The sequence below is a fragment of the Brienomyrus brachyistius genome, chromosome 3 (assembly GCF_023856365.1).
Source record: "Brienomyrus brachyistius isolate T26 chromosome 3, BBRACH_0.4, whole genome shotgun sequence".
NCBI classification, from domain to species: Eukaryota; Metazoa; Chordata; class Actinopteri; order Osteoglossiformes; family Mormyridae; genus Brienomyrus; species Brienomyrus brachyistius.
The window spans coordinates 26,753,438-26,773,738 of record NC_064535.1 but is presented as its reverse complement, the minus strand read 5'-3'; the positions used below and the strand labels follow the sequence as shown (position 1 = coordinate 26,773,738).

At 45.2% G+C, this 20,301-nt stretch overlaps 1 protein-coding gene and 1 long non-coding RNA gene across 10 annotated transcripts in view; one reads left to right on the top strand and one right to left on the bottom strand.

Moving 5' to 3' along the window:
• The window catches only part of LOC125739058 (synaptotagmin-1-like), a 114,647-nt gene that overhangs the window by 4,525 nt on the left and 89,821 nt on the right, over positions 1-20,301 (bottom strand). For 8 of the 9 annotated variants that reach the window (XM_049008747.1, XM_049008742.1, XM_049008744.1 and 5 more), the window contains 6 exons: positions 19,555-19,730; positions 16,482-16,607; positions 14,384-14,551; positions 13,725-13,892; positions 10,998-11,115; positions 850-983 (listed from right to left, as the gene is read on the bottom strand). In XM_049008747.1, coding sequence (XP_048864704.1) covers positions 850-983; positions 10,998-11,115; positions 13,725-13,892; positions 14,384-14,551; positions 16,482-16,607; positions 19,555-19,730 — 890 coding nt within the window. The remainder of the gene's footprint in view (positions 1-849; positions 984-10,997; positions 11,116-13,724; positions 13,893-14,383; positions 14,552-16,481; positions 16,608-19,554; positions 19,731-20,301) is intronic. The other variant, XM_049008743.1, reaches the window with a different exon arrangement.
• On the top strand, positions 1,823-4,370 carry LOC125739059 (uncharacterized). Its single transcript, XR_007397035.1, has 3 exons — positions 1,823-1,912; positions 2,206-2,352; positions 4,227-4,370. It is a non-coding gene; the product is annotated as an uncharacterized LOC125739059 (long non-coding RNA).

Here is a 20,301-nt window from a genome sequence, read left to right as displayed (position 1 = left end):
TTCAGTCCTCCCTCCTTTTACTGAGTGACAGCTAAATGCTTGTGTTACCCATGGCAGCATTGTTTAGTCTCCACAACTGTGAACCTTAGACCCGTAAGGGTGATTGGAAACTGCCTTGACTCTGATTGGAGTAAAACGGGTCAATGTGAATCATGCAAACGATGTAGGTGAGAGCATCAGTCAGATGATATATAAGAAACAAGACAGATGAAACTCAACCTCAAACAGGAAGTAAGCTAAGATTAAGGTCGAATTTAAATAAATCACAGTTAATTTAGTAAGATATTAACTTTGAGTGAGACATGAGTTCCTGTGGTAGAAGTTTCTCTAAAACTTGCTGAAGGGGTTTTGAAAGACAAGCACTTCTTGGTAGGTAGGCGCACATGTACAGAAGATGGCAATCAGCATTTGATTACTCGAGCCTGTACACCTGTCACCAATCAGACTGGGAGCTGGCGAGTCTTAAATGACTCGCGTCGGGGATTGTGATTTCAATGCTAATGCAGTTCTCGATGTGGGGCATTGATATGGGGAAAAGGCTATCAAATCGGTGAGCATTCCAGTGTTTCCAGTATGTTCTAGTATGAAGTATCTTAACATACGACTTATTTAACCAATTAATGACCTTTGGGAACATTCTTAACCTCAGTTCACTATTCACTGCATTGTTGGTGCATTTACATTGTTTTTTAGTTGTTGGTAGAGTCTGGGTCCTTGACCTGTTCTTTGTTTCCTTGTCTCCCCCCGAGTCTCAAAGGTCCATTCACGGTAGCAGTGCAATAATGAGATTAAGAGACAGAGACCGATACAACAGCTGGAATGCGACTTAAACGGAAGACGTGCGCCTACCTGGATCTGCTCGAAGGGCACTTCAAAGCTGAAGGACTCGTTGTAATAGGGGTTGAGTGTGTTCTTCTTGATTGTCGTCTTCTTTTTCTTAATCCTTTTCCCATTCTGCATCAGGTGGATTTTAACGTAGGGATCTATGGAATTAAAGGCAAACAGGCCCTTTAATAATCAAGCAGTCACACAATGAACAGAGAACACTGAAGATGCTTCAGAGAGATGGGCAATATTTGGTGAAATCCTATAACGGCTTCTAGATCTCACCGCCAGACAAAAGCCCCAAAATCATTTTATAATGTCCCTGATTATAAGCTATATAGAAATGTACGTGTGAATTATAGATTTTAATGAATGTTGCTGTTTGACAAACAAAAGAACATTCAACATAGCTATATGAAGAAAGAAAAAACTTTTATAAACTGACCTACATCTACACCTTTTCTGGGGACAGACAGTAGAGGTGGACAATGTGAGGGCAAAGAAAATCTCACCCGGGACTCTTTTGAATAGATGAATTACGTTTTTCCAAATGTCAATGAGCGGCAGGAACGGGGCAGACAGGGGAGCCAGTTCAACAATTAATGAGCAATTTGGAGCGCAGAGAGGGACTGAAACACCGTTAACGAAACATTAGGAAAATAAAGCTCTTCCTTAATGGAGAGAGTGGTGGCGATTCGTCTTCATCAGGCGAGGCGAGTCCATCTGATCAAACGTCGCCGTGCAACGGTGAAAAAAGATGACTTGTGTTTACAGCGCTGAGCCGAAGGAATGACTGTTTCCAGCATTATGACACATAAGTTACAGCATACTGTCATTTAAAAATACTATAAGCCCATTTCCTTGCAGCAAAACACAACTTATAGAGTATTTAAATGACATGAGTCAAGGTTCATTGGAATTCTCCCAGTTTTCATGTATCTCATTACGCTCTCCTTTGAGACTGACACATGCGTTCCGATTTATCTGGCACTCCTGTAGCAGTTCTGGAGGCTAAGGGCCTTGCTCACCGGCATAGCAGACACGTGACAATCAGGCCAAGGATGGGACCCAGAGTGGAGGCTCACAGGTACCGAGGTCTAGTCCACCGAGCCACACACTGCCCCCTGTTTGATGTGAGCTGTCCTGAGAATTATCTTAAGATTTTCTTGCTACAAAGGCAACCTTTTAGACTTTACAGAGGATAATCTTAACACTCATTCCCTGACCCAGTGCACGTCATGGGCAGCCCTGGAGGCAGCTTAGAGCAAAAGGACAAAGACTCTCTGGCCGGGATGCCAGTCCATCACAGGGCACAGCCATACATACTATGCTCAATTTAGAGCTACTAGTTACCCTTAAATGCATGTCATTGGGCTACAGAAGGAAGCTGGAATATCCAGAGGACACCCACACCATACAAGATGAACGTGAAAAGCTTCAGACAGACATGGCAGGATTCAAACCCCCAACCCTGGGATCGCGAACCAGCTTGCAGCCATATATCCACAGCAATTGCAAAAACTGAGGGTGAGGTTCATGCCACTGAATAATGTCCAAACTTTTTATTGGTCATTTACAAAAGGTGCATTGGAATCTTTGCTCATTCAGCCACACCCGGTCATAAACAGACTAAAGTGCAACACAATAGACAATATTCTATTAACGTGCAGGTGCCTTGGATGTCACATGTAATGTTTGGTTGGCTGTGTTGAGGTTGACGTGAGTACAAGACAAGGTTTCCTTCAAGAGCGGAGATTTGGGTATGGATGTCAGGAACATGCCCCTACCAATATTGTGAGAGCGCCTTGCATGTTTGGGGGCAGGGTGTCCGGGGCTGATCTGGTTCTTAGTAGTGTTGAAACGAAACCTACACCCCTTGGTTTCCATCATGCAGGCTTTCGATGGAGGCTTGTGCAGTGCGCGGCTTTGTGCAACTACAGATATCAGTGGTGGAATCGGGACTGAGCGTCTATGGTGGACGTGTGGGTGGATATCTATGGTGCCAGTCTTTATTAATAAAGCTCGGGGATGGAAGGCTTTCTGCCGATAACAAGACAGTTAATATGGTGCCCAGGAGTAGGCTGCAGACTATCTAAATTAGAATCCTCTCCAGCATCCCACAGTCCACGGGCATAAAAAACCCTTTTTTCATATCATTCAATTGCATCCAAGCCGCCTTGCTAATATGAATTCCCCGTCGCTCCTTTTATTCATCCGCCGCAGAAAGAAATAATAAATAAAGACTGTCAGCTTTTAGAGATTTATCTGGCTCCCACGCGGCGGTGGGCGTTGCGCGTGAAATGGCACGGCCGTGTCCCTTTGTACGCACCGCACCAGAGTGGCACCCTGCGTGGTCAGGGACACGGACCAGTATCCCCAGTTTGTGGGGGAAGCAGACCTGGTGCGACTGGAAACTTGATGGGGAATGTTTATAAGTTGTGTGTGTGGTGTATGTGTGTATGTGTGTGGGGGCGGGGCGTCCTTTAGTCTCTTTGAATGGCCGTTAAAAATAGGTTATGAGACAAAGTAAGGTCCCGCTAAGTCCTTCCTCTTCTCACCCCTTTGTTTCTGCACTTTTACCAGCAGCAAAGATGTAGGTGTGAATATAATGACTATAGCTTTTTAAATACAGGTTTTCTAATTGTGTTTTTCTAATCTAATTTAAACCACATCTGAAATCATTTTTAGCACATTTGCTTTCTGGCTGGCTCCACTGAACTCTTCTTCTCGACGACCTTCAGGGGCTTCGAGGCTGAATGAGCAGATGGGGGGGGGGGGCAGGTCATCACTGCCAGCAAGACATATGGGGGCCAGAGTGTGTTGGGCTGGTAGAGGTGCTTTTGCGGGGGTGGGTTGGGCTGGAGTGACCCGGAACGGGGCTCTCAGGTGTGAGATGGACATGGTATCACCCTGGGAACCACGTGGACGTGTTAATGAGGGGTGATCTCTCATGGTGCTGTAAGCATTTGCTATGGTGTATCAGGCCCCAACACAGTCTCTACTGTCACGTTCTTTCTTTCTTGTCTTTCTTATTTGAGAGCACAAGACCACAATGAAATTATAGATAGCATAAAATTAACACTGCAGCACTGCATTCATCTGCAGCAGTGAATGCCATATTGTTCATCATGCATTAAGATGCAACACCCAGACAACTGCGACGAATGACTGGAATTACACTTGCCAGCGCCATTCTCTGGGGTCAAAGGTGAACAGGTCATGTGCCCCAGAGCAGTTTTCCCACCCGCCAATCCACTAATGGGTGGCCTAACAGATAACTGAGTCAGCTGTTTTTACAGATCTGCGTGTTTTAGCTTGCCCGTGTTGGCCCGACAACGTGCTGTTGATATATCACAAGTGGGTACTGATCAGCGTGATGGTCCTTCTCATCCTCTACCCAGGGGTGAAGGTGCACCCTGCAGTGATGGAAAAATGGAGGAATGTGAAGTTTTTCCACCTTCCCACCTCGACCGAAGCGAGCAGCCTTTTTCCCCAGGAAAAATGCATGCAGAGCAGCATTCCAGAGCCCTGCACTGGGCCCATATAAGGAGAGCCGCACGGCATGATGGGATCCCGTCCGTTGGGAGCAGCGGGGCCTGCAGTCAGACGGGCCCAGAGCAAGAAGCCCACAGCACAGGCAGCTGGACCCCAGCCATGGCGCTCTTAGTTCTGGCTAACTGGGCCGGATCTCCCATCCAGTGGGTGATTAAGGGAAGCCTTGTGGACTGAAATTCCCAGCTCATGCCCCTTCTGGGAGAGCCGAAACCGCACACGTACATTAATACCCACAGCTTCATCCCGACTGTGACCTGCTGCTAATGTCCGCCGTCTGGAGTTAATCCCAGGCACTGGGGTGCTTGGATGAAACGCCAGTGCCGTTAGTGTCGCTGGAGCGGCCTCGTTCGCGCAGCGCTCATCCAGGGTCGTCCGCGAAGTCGCACCCGAGACCTGGAAGCCGACCGCTCAGGCTATGATTAGCTATTACATAACACCACACCACATGTGCAGCTCGGGCCTCGCGGATAGTCGGAGGAATTTGCTCCAAGTCGTTAGAAGGAGGCTTTCTGTCACAGATTCACAGCGCCTCCTGCTGGCTGCACATATAATGAACGGAAGCAATCTCAGGAGGCCAAAGAGATACTAATATATATGTGTATATATGCAGTTTCAGTGAGAAATTAGCTAGGCAGCTAGAGCTCATCATGTCATGAACATAAAGCAAACATTTAGGAGAAACGTCAACTGTTTACCCCCCCACCCTCCCTGTAAACAAGTTGCTGTGAGATGAAATTGTTATTAATAGCAGCTAGCAGTTTGAAGGCAGCAGAATGTGGCAAGGCGTTGTACCTGCTAGTCTTTGACCAAACAGCCTCGGGTAGGCTTTGATCAAACTTATGACATATGGCACTTGATTCTATACACCCAGAGGTTACCGTGTCCACTTAGGTACACGCAAACCGAGGACATAGCAGTCCCCACATTAACACCACATTTATGAGATACACTGTTAATACCAGAGCTGATTCTAATTCAGACCAAATTTACAGCCCTTGCACAAAGTCTCTCGTTGTCAAACTCAAACTGGATTGGGTGCCTGTAGGAAGTTACCTGTAGGCAATATTAGACCGAGAACTGTCATCAACATGCCATCTTTTTTTATTTGTAGTTTTGCCGCTTCTCCTGGACCAAAAGTAACTACCCCAGGTCACTTCCGGAACTTTCTCTACGTATGTTACATGTGAGTACGAATCAAATACAAAGGCTCACGTTTTTTTTCCTCATATGGCAGGTAAGCAGAGCTGGAATACAGGCCCACGCTGACACATCGCGGTATTTACATGAATTAGCATCTCCCAGCATGCTTTGCAGTAGACCAGTATCGTACATGTGTACATCCCCGCTGGGTTTGCTTTGAGCAGATTCATATTAACCCAGATCACTTTACATGTATGAAACATGACTCATTTGCATGCAGCAGAGCTGGTTCCCCTGACAGATGGGCTGCACCCATGAACTTTCAGTCGAGGGCCTAATTTTGCTGCTCACGCGCTCACATGCCGTGGGTCTTGGATTTTTCTTCCTTGTTGAGGCGCACTTGGTCCTCAGATTGACATGCTGTCTAGTTATCTCTGAAACACAAGCCTGGACTGATCAGTCGTGACTTCTCCGGCACCCTCGACTCATAAATATGGAAACATACGAAATTAAAAGATATTACTGCAGCTGAAGACAGTAACTATCAGAGTAACATATGGTATTTAATAAGTGAACTCCTGGGCCAGCTTATGGAACTGAGAACCAATTATTTTGGGGAAAAAAATATATATATGGAGGAATAAAAGCTAGCAGAAATCCTAGTACCGACTGCTCTGACAATCAAAAGCCACCAATCCAATCCACAGAATTGACAAACCTTGCAAGAATATTAAGGACAGGAATGTTTTTTTACTTTAATTCTGACAGGATTTGACTATGTCGCTTAAAAAGCAGTTTTCTTAATGGAACACCCTGCTGTGTGAGGATAAGGTGGCTGCTTTTACGCCGCTTATGGAGAGAAGTTAAAAATATTGCGGATTGCGAGCTCTGGTGCACGCGAGATGGCAGCTGAAAGAACAGCCCGCTGCCTGTGGAGTTGTTAATAGGCTTTTTCCCCACAGAGATCTGCAGTTTCTCTCCTTGAAGACCGAGGTAAACACTGCAACTTCTTTGTGGCAGCTGGGCTTAAAACTTCTATTGGTTCCTAATCTGAAGACCACTTCCTGTCTCTGGTGTCTCCCTTAGGTTCTCTGATTTCACGTGGTGGTACAGACACAACAGTGTTTGTCAGTAAACTAGTGATGGCCAAATGATGCTTCATGAACCATTTGCAGTATTTTCTGACGCCACTAGATGGTGCTCTTGGTTTGCTTTAGGGCATGCTTTGAGCCCTTTTATGAACAGATAGCACCATCTACTGGGCACAGAAAATATAGCAAATGGTTCATGAAGCATCATTTGGCCATTACTACAGTAAACTACTGTAACTGAAGAATTATTTATCAGTACTAGCATTTTCTTCTCTCACATTTCTTCTCAAGCGGCCCCCTTCTCAGGTTGTGTCTTCCAATTGGTCGTTAAAGGAGACGCTCAATTGATAGAAGCATGAATAATTCATTTTCTGCTGCAAAGAGAATTTTCTTTTCTGAAAGAGCAGGAAAGAAAGAGAAGCTGCACCAAAGCAGATTGATACAGTTTTTCCTATGTGTCACCTCAGTAGCAAATGTTCAACTTTCACCTAGGCAATTGCCCTGTAGGAATGACCCTATTGTTGCACTCCATCCAACCTGGGCCCAACACATGGGTTATGACAATGGCGTGAGCTCCCATGTAGCTCCTGGCCTTAAGGCAAAATAAACTCTATTCTTGTGGTAAACACCCATTTCCTTGCTACAAGTTCAGAAGAAATGAGGGAAGATTTTAGTCCTATGTAATGAAAAAATCAAACTACCTGGGTATAACACAAACAACAAGATTATGCTTTCCTATAAGTTTGTCCCAAGTCAAGTAAAAAAATACATCCAAGAGCTACAGCTATGTGATTCATTTTGTGAAGGCAACAAAATAAAATGTATTTTTCAGGGCGAGCCTGTACCAAAGATAAAAAGGCTTGCTGCAGGCTTCATCTCAGATCTGTTTTTCAGTTTTGTGTCACAGCCTGGATCTCAAAGCCGGCATTTGTACTGGGAGAGGTGAATGGCCTCTTCTAATTCTTTGTGTGGCCCCCAGGCTCAATATAGCCCAGCGAGGCATCTACCTTTCTAGAAAGTCCTTCGGCTCCTAGATTCGTGATCAATGCTTCCCACCCTCCACCTCCCTCCCCCCCCCCCCCCCATTCCATTTTATTCACGCTGCTTTTATTCCGATAACGGATCCTTGCACATGTACCTCGTCATTCACGGACGCATGATTTCTTATTGTAATTATATAAAAACAGCGCCACACGACTGCAGAGTTGTAAGTACATGGCGGGAGGAATTCATTTAAAGACAATTAGAACTGCGTTAATGAAATGTACCGGAAAAGACAGAAATTATTTCAGTCCAAAAGGTCTGATGAACTGAACTCCCCATGTCTGCACTACTGCCCTTAAACTATAGTACAAAAAGTGCGAAGCGATCAGACTGTTTTACTGGTGTAAAATGTTTTAGCTACTTTGGATTGTTTATTACGTAACGATTGTCTGAAAATACCCCACAAATATGTCTGTTTGTAGCTCTCAAAAGCAGGGAGAACCACAAGTTAGAAAAATCGTGGCCTGCTACTAAATGCAGCTAGTGAATTTCACAAAAATGAACCTGACACTGGGAAGTGTGAAGATGGGACGCCCTGGAGGAGGTCCATCCATGTGGTTGCTGAGAGTCAACTGCATGGCACCTACGAATAGTCGCATCTTAAATATAGTTAACTGCTATTAAATGTGATTAGTGCTTATTAAATGCGCATATATTTCCATGTTCGCATATCACCAAAATATCCAACAGACGCATAATAAGATTTTTTGTCTAGCCAATGAGCAAGTAGAATCCCTTTGAATCATTTGTCCAAAACACCCCGATCTACATGACAGCATCCCCATTCACAAATCTAAAACTCCATACTGCCACTGGTGATTCCCTCCCCTTTCCCGGAGACAAAACTCACAGCAAAGTTCTTCCTTCGTCCATCAACCTCCAAATATCCTCATACTGTCTACTGTCTATACGCATATGGCTACTAATTTTTGGAAAGGTGCCAAGAGCTTTGTGGCACACTTTTATTTGATAGAAGCATCTCGACATCATTTCCTGTCAACATTTTGTACCAGTAAAAGTAAAGAACAAAAAAAGCTTTCAAGGTGTCAGAATGAAAAGATTATTCTGGAAAGGCTTCCATCCGGCACAGTGGCAGCCCTGTGCATATAATGTGGTAGCATGTAGTGCGATGTGGTGGGCTGCTATCTGTCACCTCATCCTGCTCCGCCAGAAGTGAGCACAGCGCCGCCTTCCTGCTCTCTGACTAATGAGATGCCGGTGATTTCGGGACAAGATGCGTTTCCCCGACCCCAGTCTGCACCACCTGCGTGGTCACTGGGACGCGCTCAGATGATTCACGGGATATCCAGGCCCTGGGCATGTTTCAAAGAACCTAGTTGTTGACCTGAAAGTCAAGGGAAGCATCTGGGTATGTGTGTGGGGGGGGTTGGGGGGGGGCAGTTATGGCTCGTGCCATTAGCCCAGAGTCCAACAACAGTAATGAATGTGGCTTTGAAAACAGTACGAACAATTCGCGTACAAATGGGGATCCAAAAATAGTCATGGGCACATGACTCCTCACATGTAAGCCTTGCATAGGTCAGTGTTAGGTATGATCATCCTTCTTGGAGCATAACATTAATGACGGGTGGGGCTACCATGCTATCAGTCACCAACTGGGAGCCAATGACGTAGCAGATGGTGAGCCAATGCAATGACAGTCCCTCCCACCTTCAGTTTTTGAGGCATCATCTCTCCCTAAGCAGCCGGCCGATGCTAGATGAGACTCTGGTTCCTGCGCAGTTGCACAGATAACAACCCCTCCACGCCCCATGAACAGTCTTTAACGGAAAATTCTCAGAAATTTCGGCAAGAATGATTTGTCTCCTGTGCCATAACTAATCCGGTTAAGGCGGGTGCGTGGCAGACCGACCTCAGCCCCATCTGCAGGATGGAAGCACACCATTTTCAGGACAGTGACATTCACTTTAAAAACTTCATACTGAATGGTCACAAGACCCCAGAAATACAGCTGTAAAAAAGTGTGATATGTCACTCTTCCTGCTGTCCATATAGAATACGTGCGGTGGCATTATGTTGTCACAACAATAAGGTCAAATGTTATGTGGGGTTTACAGTGTTTTTCCTGTAATTTTCTGGATTTCTACGCAGTCCAAAGATGTGATTAAATGGTGTATCTAAACTGCCCAAAATTTGTAACTGTACAGGTTAGTGTGTACCCTGTGATGGACAGACATGCCGTTTGGAATGTTCCCCGCTTTGTACCCTGTGATGGACTGATATCCCATTTGGGGTGTCCCCCACTTTGTACCCTGTGATGGACTGATATCCCATTTGGGGTGTCCCCCGCTTTGTGCCTTGTGATGGACAGACATCCCGTATGGAGTGTCCCCCACTTTGTGTCCTGTGAGGGACTGATATCACATTTGGGGTGTCCCCTGCTCTGTGCCCTGTGAGGGACTGATATCCCATTTGGGGTGTCCCCTGCTTTGTGCCCTGTGAGGGACTGATATCCCATTTGGGGTGTCCCCTGCTTTGTGCCCTGTGAGGGACTGATATCCCCTTTGGAGTGTCCCCTGCTTTGTGCCCTGTGAGGGACTGGCATCTTCTTCAGGGTGTTTCCCGCTTTGTGCCCTGTGATGAACTGGCATCTTTTTCAGGGTGTCCCTACAGTAGCTTTGTACCTTGTACTACCTGATACAGGCTCCAGACTGATAATGATTCTGCATTGAATCAGCGGTTATGTCAAACGGATGGATACTGGTCGTATATGTCACATAATCAATGTTATCTTTTAATCCAGCTTGCTGATGGGAAAAAAAAGCTGGAAAAGGGGATTCATTATTCTCAAAGCAGTTTTAACTTAAAACAAGGGCTAATGGTATGTAACTCAGCAGGACAGGGCAGCTCAGCAGGCTAAGACACAGTAGACTAATGTCACCAATGGACCCTTGTGGAAGGCCCTTAGCCTCGAATGGCTCCAGAGACTGGTTGACCCTGCCTTCACAAAAAAGACGCAACTTAAAAAAGTACTGAATTAAATCTAACCAATGTTTCTAACAGTAACCACTTGATGAGACTCTGAAGTCCTCACTGCTTCATCTGACCCCAACTGTGTGAACTCTGAAGGCGGTCCGCTCCCAGGAAATCCTGATCAAAAGTGTGGGAAAGCTACAACACAGGATGTGCAGCATCATAGCGAAAATGACTTTCTTATTCATGGTGTGCTCCCGTAGTTGGCCGCGACTCGACAGACAGGCCGGGCCTTGTTCGAGACGGGCAGCTCTGAATGGATCACAGGGCTGTCTTTCCTGACATTTCTGGAATACTATAGGCTAAGCCGCTTCCTTGCTGAAGACCCCGCCCTCCATCGCTACTCACCCGATAAGCCACCCACGTCCATCTTCTTCAGGTTCTTGGCCTCTAAAATAACGACGGTCAGCTTGCCGGCCGTGGGCACGTAGCGCAGTGAGAAGCAAATGTCACCCAGCTTCTCTTGCTGTGAAGAAGAAGCACAGATAGAGAAGTCAGATGACGCTAACGCTAAGAGGACAGCGTGTTCAGCTCTGGTAATGACTCGACTGCACAGGCTCTCCTGTGGACAATAAAAACTCGGTTTTTCTCTCGCTGGAACGTGGAAGAGCCTTGCTTACTGGCTTGTATTCACTCCTAAAGTATATTACTCATAGTTGCAATTTAATTTTTTACTCTTTTATACCAAGATACTCAGTAAAAAGCATCAGAACAGAGACTGGAAACATGAAGCTCACAAATACGGATCTCTTGACGTTTCTATACTATATCTTGTAAAGTTTAAGTTGTAAAGTTTGGGGTATTCCTTTAGTTGAACATTTTAGTCTTTGTCTTAAACAGTTAAACAACAAATAAAGAATTGCATCTAGAAATGACAGACCAAGGTACTGTGGCTATAAACGGTGGAAGGTGTTTATGGCCAGGTCCGACCTGCATCTAATCATGGCTGCTTGGGGCGAGCCTGACACAGGGGATGGGCCGTGCATTCTGCAGGGCCCATGGGGACCAAAGAGAACATGGTCTAGGATTTGACCTCACCTGGGCCTAGCTTAGGTCCCACTACTGCATAGTTGGTATTTTCTCCCAAGAACAACTTGCTGTTTTTACCAGGGCAGTTCAAGTCAAGGACCTCAACCTGGTAAAGTACCAGGCTCCAGGGTGCCAAAGCAGGACACATTTCTATGAGCTCAACCAGCAGCTTTTAGGTTCAGACCCTCTCTAGTAGCGGTATCTATTTAAATTAAATTTTATTTTATTTATTTACTTTTGTTTAAAGTGACGTACAAGTGAGGCAAATAGCACATCGTAAGCATTATATACATTACATGCAGAGGGTTGCCAACTTTGGTCAGTTGGCCGGTGTGAGACTGTCATCCTGACCAGTCTGCACACACATTTACACGTATATCAGTTTTATTACCCTGTAAATAGTCTGTAGGGTTTGCAAATTACCCCAGCGCTTTTGATGTAGCTTTTATTATTGGTTTACAATGGAATAATGTATATTTGCCATAAGATTTCTTGCACGAGTGTAAGAGTCTGAAAGTGTAAGCTAGATGTGTCAGGAGTGGCCACCCTGGACATATGCTCCCTGCCTCCCCAGTAAAACATGAGTAAAATCCCAGTTGAAAGGAGTACCCTGTCTAACAGCATCCCCGTTACTACCTAGCAAGCCGACAGGCTGTATTATCGCTCTGTCATCCAGGGGGGGGGAGCGGCAACGGGAACGTTGTTCCCGACCGAGAAGTCAAGCATAGCGAAAGACCACACTGGTGCAATGAGCGCGATAATCTGTGGTCACGAAAACGAGGCGCGAGGAAAAGCAGTTTGGAGTTCGCTCAGCCCCCCGCCACCAGCACCAATGAAATTCAACCTGCCGAGGGTGGGGGGTGAAGGGGGAGGGGGGTGTCTGGCGGGCCGGATACGTAATTCTGCCGGAGTGTGAACAGACACAGAGTCAGCAGGTGGACAGAAGTTGCCGCCTGCTGCTTAGGAGATTATGGGCTTCATTCACCCCAGATGGACGGGATCTTCTCTCAGGAACACTAGAGGCAGCAGATCACGTCAGCGTGAATGCGGCTCCCTGCATTTGTCACTTACTTAAGGTTATTTCGGTGGGGGGGGGAATACAACCTCAGCAGTAATATTTGTTAGCCGTGGCATGTTATCGACGTCGCTGAGGCTTGAATGAGTGCTGGCTGTTCTTTCACATTGTTTTTTTAATGCTTTAAATTGAATTAAATTGCACTTCATATTCATTTTTCATATTCAGAGAACTGTCGCCGGAGAACAATAACTTTCAAGTCGATTACAGAAATCCGGTTACAGTAAATTGCTTTAACACGTTAAGACAAAAATACAACTTGCCGGAGAATGTGAGAAAGAGCTAATGATACATCACGCCGTGTCAGGAAAAAGCGGCGAATCTCACCGCGACTGTACGAGATCCTGACCTTCCTGCTCTTACAAAGGATTCGACAATTTTCCAATTAACCTTTACTTACGCAATCTATAGCTAAAAGCGTGGTTTCCAGGGCGACGCGTACCCCAAACACGACGTGCGGAGCGATGGCTGAACCTGAGCGCAGGAAGTCACACTTTGATTAATGACAGGATGAAAAGCAGGTCGGGCCCCTGGAGGCTGGTGCAAGCAGTTTGTGTGTAGCAGCTCAGTCTTGATAAGAGACGATTTATTTTTCGACGTTCGGATACTTTAATTCCCGCTAATTTCCACATTCCCAAATTTCGGAGCTTCCTGCTGTAGAGTATGAAGACAGGGTCTCCTTTAATATTATTTTCTTACTGACTAATCTTACATCAACAAATTGTTGTATGAGGCTGAAATAATTTTCAAACTGCATCACATATACGATCTTTGGAGTAACCCCCCCCCCCCCCACCCCGGCCCCCCGCCCCAAACACACACACATAGAGTGCTTCCTTCCAAATCTCAGTAAGTTGGAATATTTAGATGCAATTTTGAAAAATGCAGGATAGTGGTGACAGCAGGGCAGTGGTGCAGTGCCGCAGCTGCGTGTTCGGCATGTGTACGTGCCCCCCCCCCCCCCCCCGCACCTCCTCCTTCTCGGCGCTCTGCAGATCACGCCACTCCTCTGTCACATGGCTGAAATCCACCTTGTTCATGGGCACTCTCACGTCCCCGATGGCGTCGTGCTTGGAGAAGCGGTCAAAGTCATAGACCGTCATCACCAGCGTCTTCCCTCCCAGCTCGGTGTAGGGTACCTGGGGGGATGGGCGATCTTATTACTGGGCGTCATATTCCCTCTCTCACCAACATCAACATACCAGGCTGGACAGGCCGACCTCCAGTCATACCTCTGACATTGTTGCTTATCACAGATTCCAAACTCTTCTGGGTGGTTAATTACTCAATTAAAATTCACACAGAATTCCTAACAGGTCTGGGGACCAGCTCATGATTCAATCTGCTGATCGATTTTCCCATCCAAACCAAGATCCTGGCTCATGGTACTGGCAGCCAGTCTAGCCAGTATATTAAAATGATGTGAGTGGGGCATCTTGTCACTGTTTTCCTAATATACATGAGTCCGGAATGATATGCAAATCAGAACTTCTAAACTAATGAACACACATTTATATGACAACTTTCTAGATATTCATTTCATTTTCAACAGAAAAGATGAATTGTGGACGGCTAGAAATATAACACGTTGCCTTTAACGGCCCCATGGGAAAGCGAACTCCACCCCTACCTTGAAGATGAACTGCTCATTAAAGCAGGGGTTGAGTGTCTTTCTGTGGACCTTTGTCTCAAACTTCTTCTTCTTATCTGGTAGCAGATACACTTTGACGTAGGGATCTGAGGTTCCTCCCATGTCCATAGCAGGTAGCTCTGCGGCCTGGATGATTCCTACGATGAGCTGTGGGGGAGGACAGCACAGAGGACGGCATTTTAGTGCGCCGAAGAGGATTCCAGTGGCACATCACAGTGCATAGCAAGACCAAGGGACCACTGTCTCAGCACCATGTACTGGTGAACAGCAGAAGGTAGGCACATCACCGAGGATGAGAGTGGCACCAAATGACAAGGGTTTAAGCACCTCACTGTGGAGAATGGTGACAGGAAAGGATGAGGGCTTGAGAACCTCACTGAGGAGGACAGTGACAGAAAATGACGAAAGTTTGAGAAACCTCACTGGGGAGAACAGTGACAGGAAAGGATGAGGGTTTGAGAACCTCACTGTGGAGAGTGACGACGACAAAGGACCAGGGTTTTGGAACCTCACTACGGTGGACACTAAAGAGCCATACTGTTCAACAAGGCCAGGGGCGGCCTTCCCGGCCCTGTGACCAGCACCCCGGGGTCTGCCCAGTTAAAGAAGGGTGCAGTCACATCTCACAAAGCCCTAATCAAATTCATTTCTAGGACAGCTTTATCTTGGGGGTGTTGAAAGCACATTAGTTTCAATAAGCTTTTACCATGACTTTAAATAAAGGAGATTCCCTGCTATGCTAGTTTGAATACTGAAATCCTTTGCATATAATATTTTCACCAGCAATTATTTTACTTATTAATTTCATTAATTGAACTGCATACATGATTTTTTTTGGAAGGCCGTCAAAAACATTGAATGAACATTGATATTGTTAATGATATTTCCTCTGAGTTACTATGGTGTTTTATATGAAATATTTATTGTTTATTAATGAAATGTGTAAGTAAACCTGTAAAAGGATTATGGAGGCAAGTGGAATAAATGTATGGCAGCGGTTTGAAGGCTTTCAAAGACATCGTTCTCGTAAATGATCGCATCTGAGGTCCTGGCAGGATGATTGACCTGGCGTCCAAATGTGAACAACTGCTGCTCTTTATTCTCTGTGGCCCCATCAGCCCATAAATCAACCTCCAATCTAGCTGACATTGTTCAGACAGTTGGGATTGATCAAGACCATCAAGCTTGGCTCCAAGTGCTGACTCCTTCCAGGCTGGGTGTGGCTGGCCTCCACTCACAGATGAGGTCCATCCATCCGTTTTAAATGAACACTTCCAATTATGGCCCTGGGGAGCACTGAGCATAAAAGCGAAGGCCATACAAAGTCTGCCCAGGGATCGGAACTGTGAACCATGCGGCTGTGAACCTGGGACGTATGCGGGAAATTGGAACACCTCACTATACTGGGTTCAGCCATTAACCCCTCACTCTTCCACTCAAAGAGTTTTATGATTAGGGAAAGTTAAAGGAAGGTAAACAGAGATCAGGACAGGACTGGACCAGATGCTGAGGACAGCCACCATCCACAAAAAGAACACGATGGAGAGCGATGGAGGAGATTGTTATCTCCTGTTAGTGGAACACGACAGACTAAGGATATTTATGAATCCAGTGTGCCATTTTAACTACGCGAAGGAATTCTCTGAAAGTCACATTACCAGGAAAACGGCAGTTTGTTAATCATCTACATCAGGTCAGAGATGTAGACCCATCTCTGAGACCCAAAAATGCTGTCTGAGGTACCTTCAGCTTCGTGTGAATGATTTATCAGGCTAAGGTTAAACACAATTCCAGATGCAAAAGGTGTTTCAGCATTGCACTTAAAACCTGGAATCCCCATCACTGTGTCATCTCAAACATATGGACAAATGTGGACTTTCTCAAGCAGCAGTGCAAGAGAGGAAATTGACTGCTCAGCCAGAAGTGCTTCCCAAAATATGATGCATGGTGTGGCCTGCCATCATTCTGCTGTGTCAAGCATGGAAGCGAATCCAGTAAAGATGAGTAGGCAGGTGGATGACCATACTTACCACAGGAGCTCTCTCAAGCGGCAGCCAGAAAAGAGGAAACTCCTTACCTGGTTTTCGGTGAAATTGTAATCCATGGAGTACTGCAATTTGCCCAGTTTCTCCGCCTCCTTAGGCTCCTCCTCTTTCTCCCCATCCGTCAGCCCTGTCTCTGCATCATCCTCATCCTTCATGGCCTGAAGAGACACCCACCAACAGTCAGTCCTCAGGCTTGCGCTGGCCGTCAGTTGTTCAGGGAGCCTGCTCCGGGAGGCTTCTGCTCAGGGACACAAACGCTAACACAACACTGGAGTTAACGTCATGGCATGCTGGGTGATGCACTAGCACTGAACCGCGCGCATTCATTCGGTCTGCGGACATGGGCAGGCAGGGTCACATCATCTTTTACAGAAGGGAGCACAAGCAGTGCACCCTGGTCTTATATCAAGCAGCCTGTTGTGGTGCAGAAGCAAACCAACCCAGGAGAATGTCTGGGAGATGGAAGGGGGAAGCGGAACTCCTTGCTATCCCTGTGCTCAATGGGTACATGGCTGTGTGTCACTGAGAGGCATGCGGTTGAGGCAGTAGTTTTGGGTCTCTAAGACTGAGGCGCCAACAAATTGGCCGCCCTCCTATTGGTCATGCAGGTCATTCTCTCAAAAGTGCCCACCCCTGCCCCACCCTTGACCCCACCCCCCAAAACTGTATTCATCTTAAGATGAGTCAGAGTGTAATTGCATACTATAAATCTCAGCTGTGCTCATATCACGGCCATGGAAGCGTCATGCTAGCGGAATGCACCGATACGGCAAGATATGGAAATCCCATGATATTAGTTTCCAGGTTGCTGGTGTAGGATCACAAAGGCTGAACGAAACTGATTCCCCTTTGTCGCTTTGAATGGGCTCCTATCTGTCTCCTCTGTGAGCAGGCAGGAAAGCCAACCATGACATCAACATGACAACTGTGTTTGTCATAGAATGACTTATACCTAAACTAGCTGCTTGACAATGTTTTCTCTTTTATAGTCTGCCTCAAGTTGCCCAAAGGGGACAAGTTTCTATGTCATTTCATAAACTAAAGGCAGAGCTGCTATTAAACACATCTATAAAGCTACGACACCTACTTTGCTGTCCCTCAAGAGAACTGTTGATCGTAGCAATAACTGGCAGCTCTGAGATTCGGAAAGGAAACTTAAAGTGTCGTGTCCAGGAAGATCAACTTAGTTCAGCCTTGTCAAAGTGCATCTAGAAATGATTTATGTGTACAGAGAAACAGACATACATGTAGGATACGGTTGCATATATTGTGTTGTATGGGAGTAAGTTGCTCTCTAGAGGCTAAGAGCCAGAACAGCAGGCTTAGAAAGAAGATCCAACATCAATTGGGGACCTACCGCCAGTGCCAATCCCGTACAGTCACCAGACACAAGACAGATAAGGAGGACATAGAAGGAGGAAACAGAAATTAAAACAACCACACACAAGAGAGGCAACCTCAGATAGGACATACCAAGGAAAACGACTGACACAGTGCCCCTGGCTTCACTATCGCATTGCGTTCATGCTCCACATAAATCCCGATTAAACCCATGTATACTCTAACAAATATTCAGGGCTTACACAATGACATCTTCTAATTCCGTTACTGTGAAATCTGCCAGGATTTGGTTATGACTGAGGTTATGACTAGGTGAACACATTGAAAACGCGCATTATACATCTTCTATTCCGCTAAAAGACTACCTTATTATTTGAAATATAATTAGAGTTCAGAAAAATTGAATTTGGAAAGCACATTGATAAGTAATGATGACTAAAAATAGTACCCAAATGACACCAAAATTAGCTGCGATGAAGAACATCAATAATAATAATAATAACAGTAATAATAATTATTATTATTGTTATTATTATGATGATTATTATTATTATTAGTAGTAGTATTAATATTATTATCAGGACAAAAAACAACAGGGATCAATCAGCTACCATTGCTTGGACCCCTAGTTAATATGCCATATAACTGCTTTACAGATACAGGATATTCTTAAACGGTCTCTCTGTCGATCAAAGGGAATGTGCTACAAGCCACATAATTATTCAGGCTCACTACATCTTGTGTGTTTCATTTTTTTTTTTAATTAGTGAAATTACTCCTGAGTCATTTCTCCTGGTTAGTAGCAAGTTACATTTCATAACGTGATACTTAGTTGGAAAAATACAACAGTACTATTAATGATCTTGATCTTGCAACCAAGAGACGGAAAAGAAAAAGAAATGCTAAAACAATAACATGTATATTTCAGGTACACAATGAGATTTAATTCTCACTGGAATTAAAGAGCAAAAAGTCCAGACATGACATTCAATCAAAAGAGCATTTGCTGGCAAAGGAGGGACTTTGTTCTGGAAGGACCCAAAAAGCCACTGAGGCTCTGGACTAAAGCCGGCCGACCAAGACATTCAGCTGTACCTTCATACTGCATTCATTATGCATTCATAGAACATTCAGTGCACCTTCATAATACATTCATAATGCATTCATAGGATATTCATAAGCTGCATGTAAGTATACCTTAACATCCTAACATACCTCAACTGTTTTACTATTAATAACAAACATTTTATGAGTATGTTATTATTAATGTATATTCAGCTATGTTAGGATACTAAGGTATACTTACGTGCTGCTTATTATTGTTCTATGAAAGCATTATGAAGGTGCAATGAATGTTCTACGAATGCATTATAAAGGCATTATGAAGGTGCAGTTAATGTAAAGTGCTGCCAAGTGTTTCTTTCAGTTGCAACTGAAGTGAGAGTTGTGCAGCCAAAAAGCTCACTGAGGACACAGTTTGACTGACACAGAGCAGCATGTTTTATAATAATCTCCTCGTGGCCACATTGTGATTTTTCTCATTAATAACAATATGGATGCACACTGTCTGATGTGGAGAGCCTAAAAGAAATTCCTAAACTGGAACAGTTACAAACAAGGGACCTTTGCAGGGGTAACTTTATACGTATCTTTGTTGGATTTGAAACCGCATTATAATTTTTTGGTTCTGTTTCCAGTGAAGGAAAACAGAGAGCGTTAATGCCGGGGGGCCAGGAAGAGGATCCAGGAACAAAGTGTTTTTACCTCCATCTTGGCGCCTTCTATAACGTCCTTCATGTTGATGGCGGTCTTGCCGCCCTTCTCCTTGCCTTTTTTCTTATTCTTCTTCTTGAAGATGCACTTCTTGCAGAGGCAGAAGCAGCAGGTGAGGATGAGGAGGATGGCCACAAAGGCGATGGCGACGATGGCCCAGGACGGCACTGCAGACGAGCACAGAGCGAGTCTGAAGACCACATCAGCAGCACTTCCTCCACAACCCCTACTCCACAAAGCTGCATCCTACACAGGCTACTTGCAAACACAAGATCATTGTACTTCTCTGAAAAGTGGCCCTCAATATCCCCTAAACGGGCATCAGAAAGCTGCCTTGAAGCATAACCTTGCATAGGAAGAATCAAGGTGATATTGAGGCTCTCTAGAAGTGGAATAGATAGCAGGCACTCCTGTTCGTGGAGGTCTAAGCGGTCACAGAAGCAGAATATCCTTTGCTTGTATGTCTACACCAACAGTGACTACTTGTCGTTTGCAGAGCCAGGAATGGGTAACACAGGGATGCTAGATTACTCAAGCATCCCATTTAAATCCAATTAGCCACAGTACATTTGACTGAATTCATTAATCTTAGCCGATGAATAAAAACTAATAAAAAAAGATACAAAAAAACTCACTGGAGTACATTGATGTTAATTCCCCATACCTCAAAAAAAAAAACAATCATGCAAGTTTTCACAGTGCAGACGCGAAGAGCGGCACAATGCATCGTGGGTAATC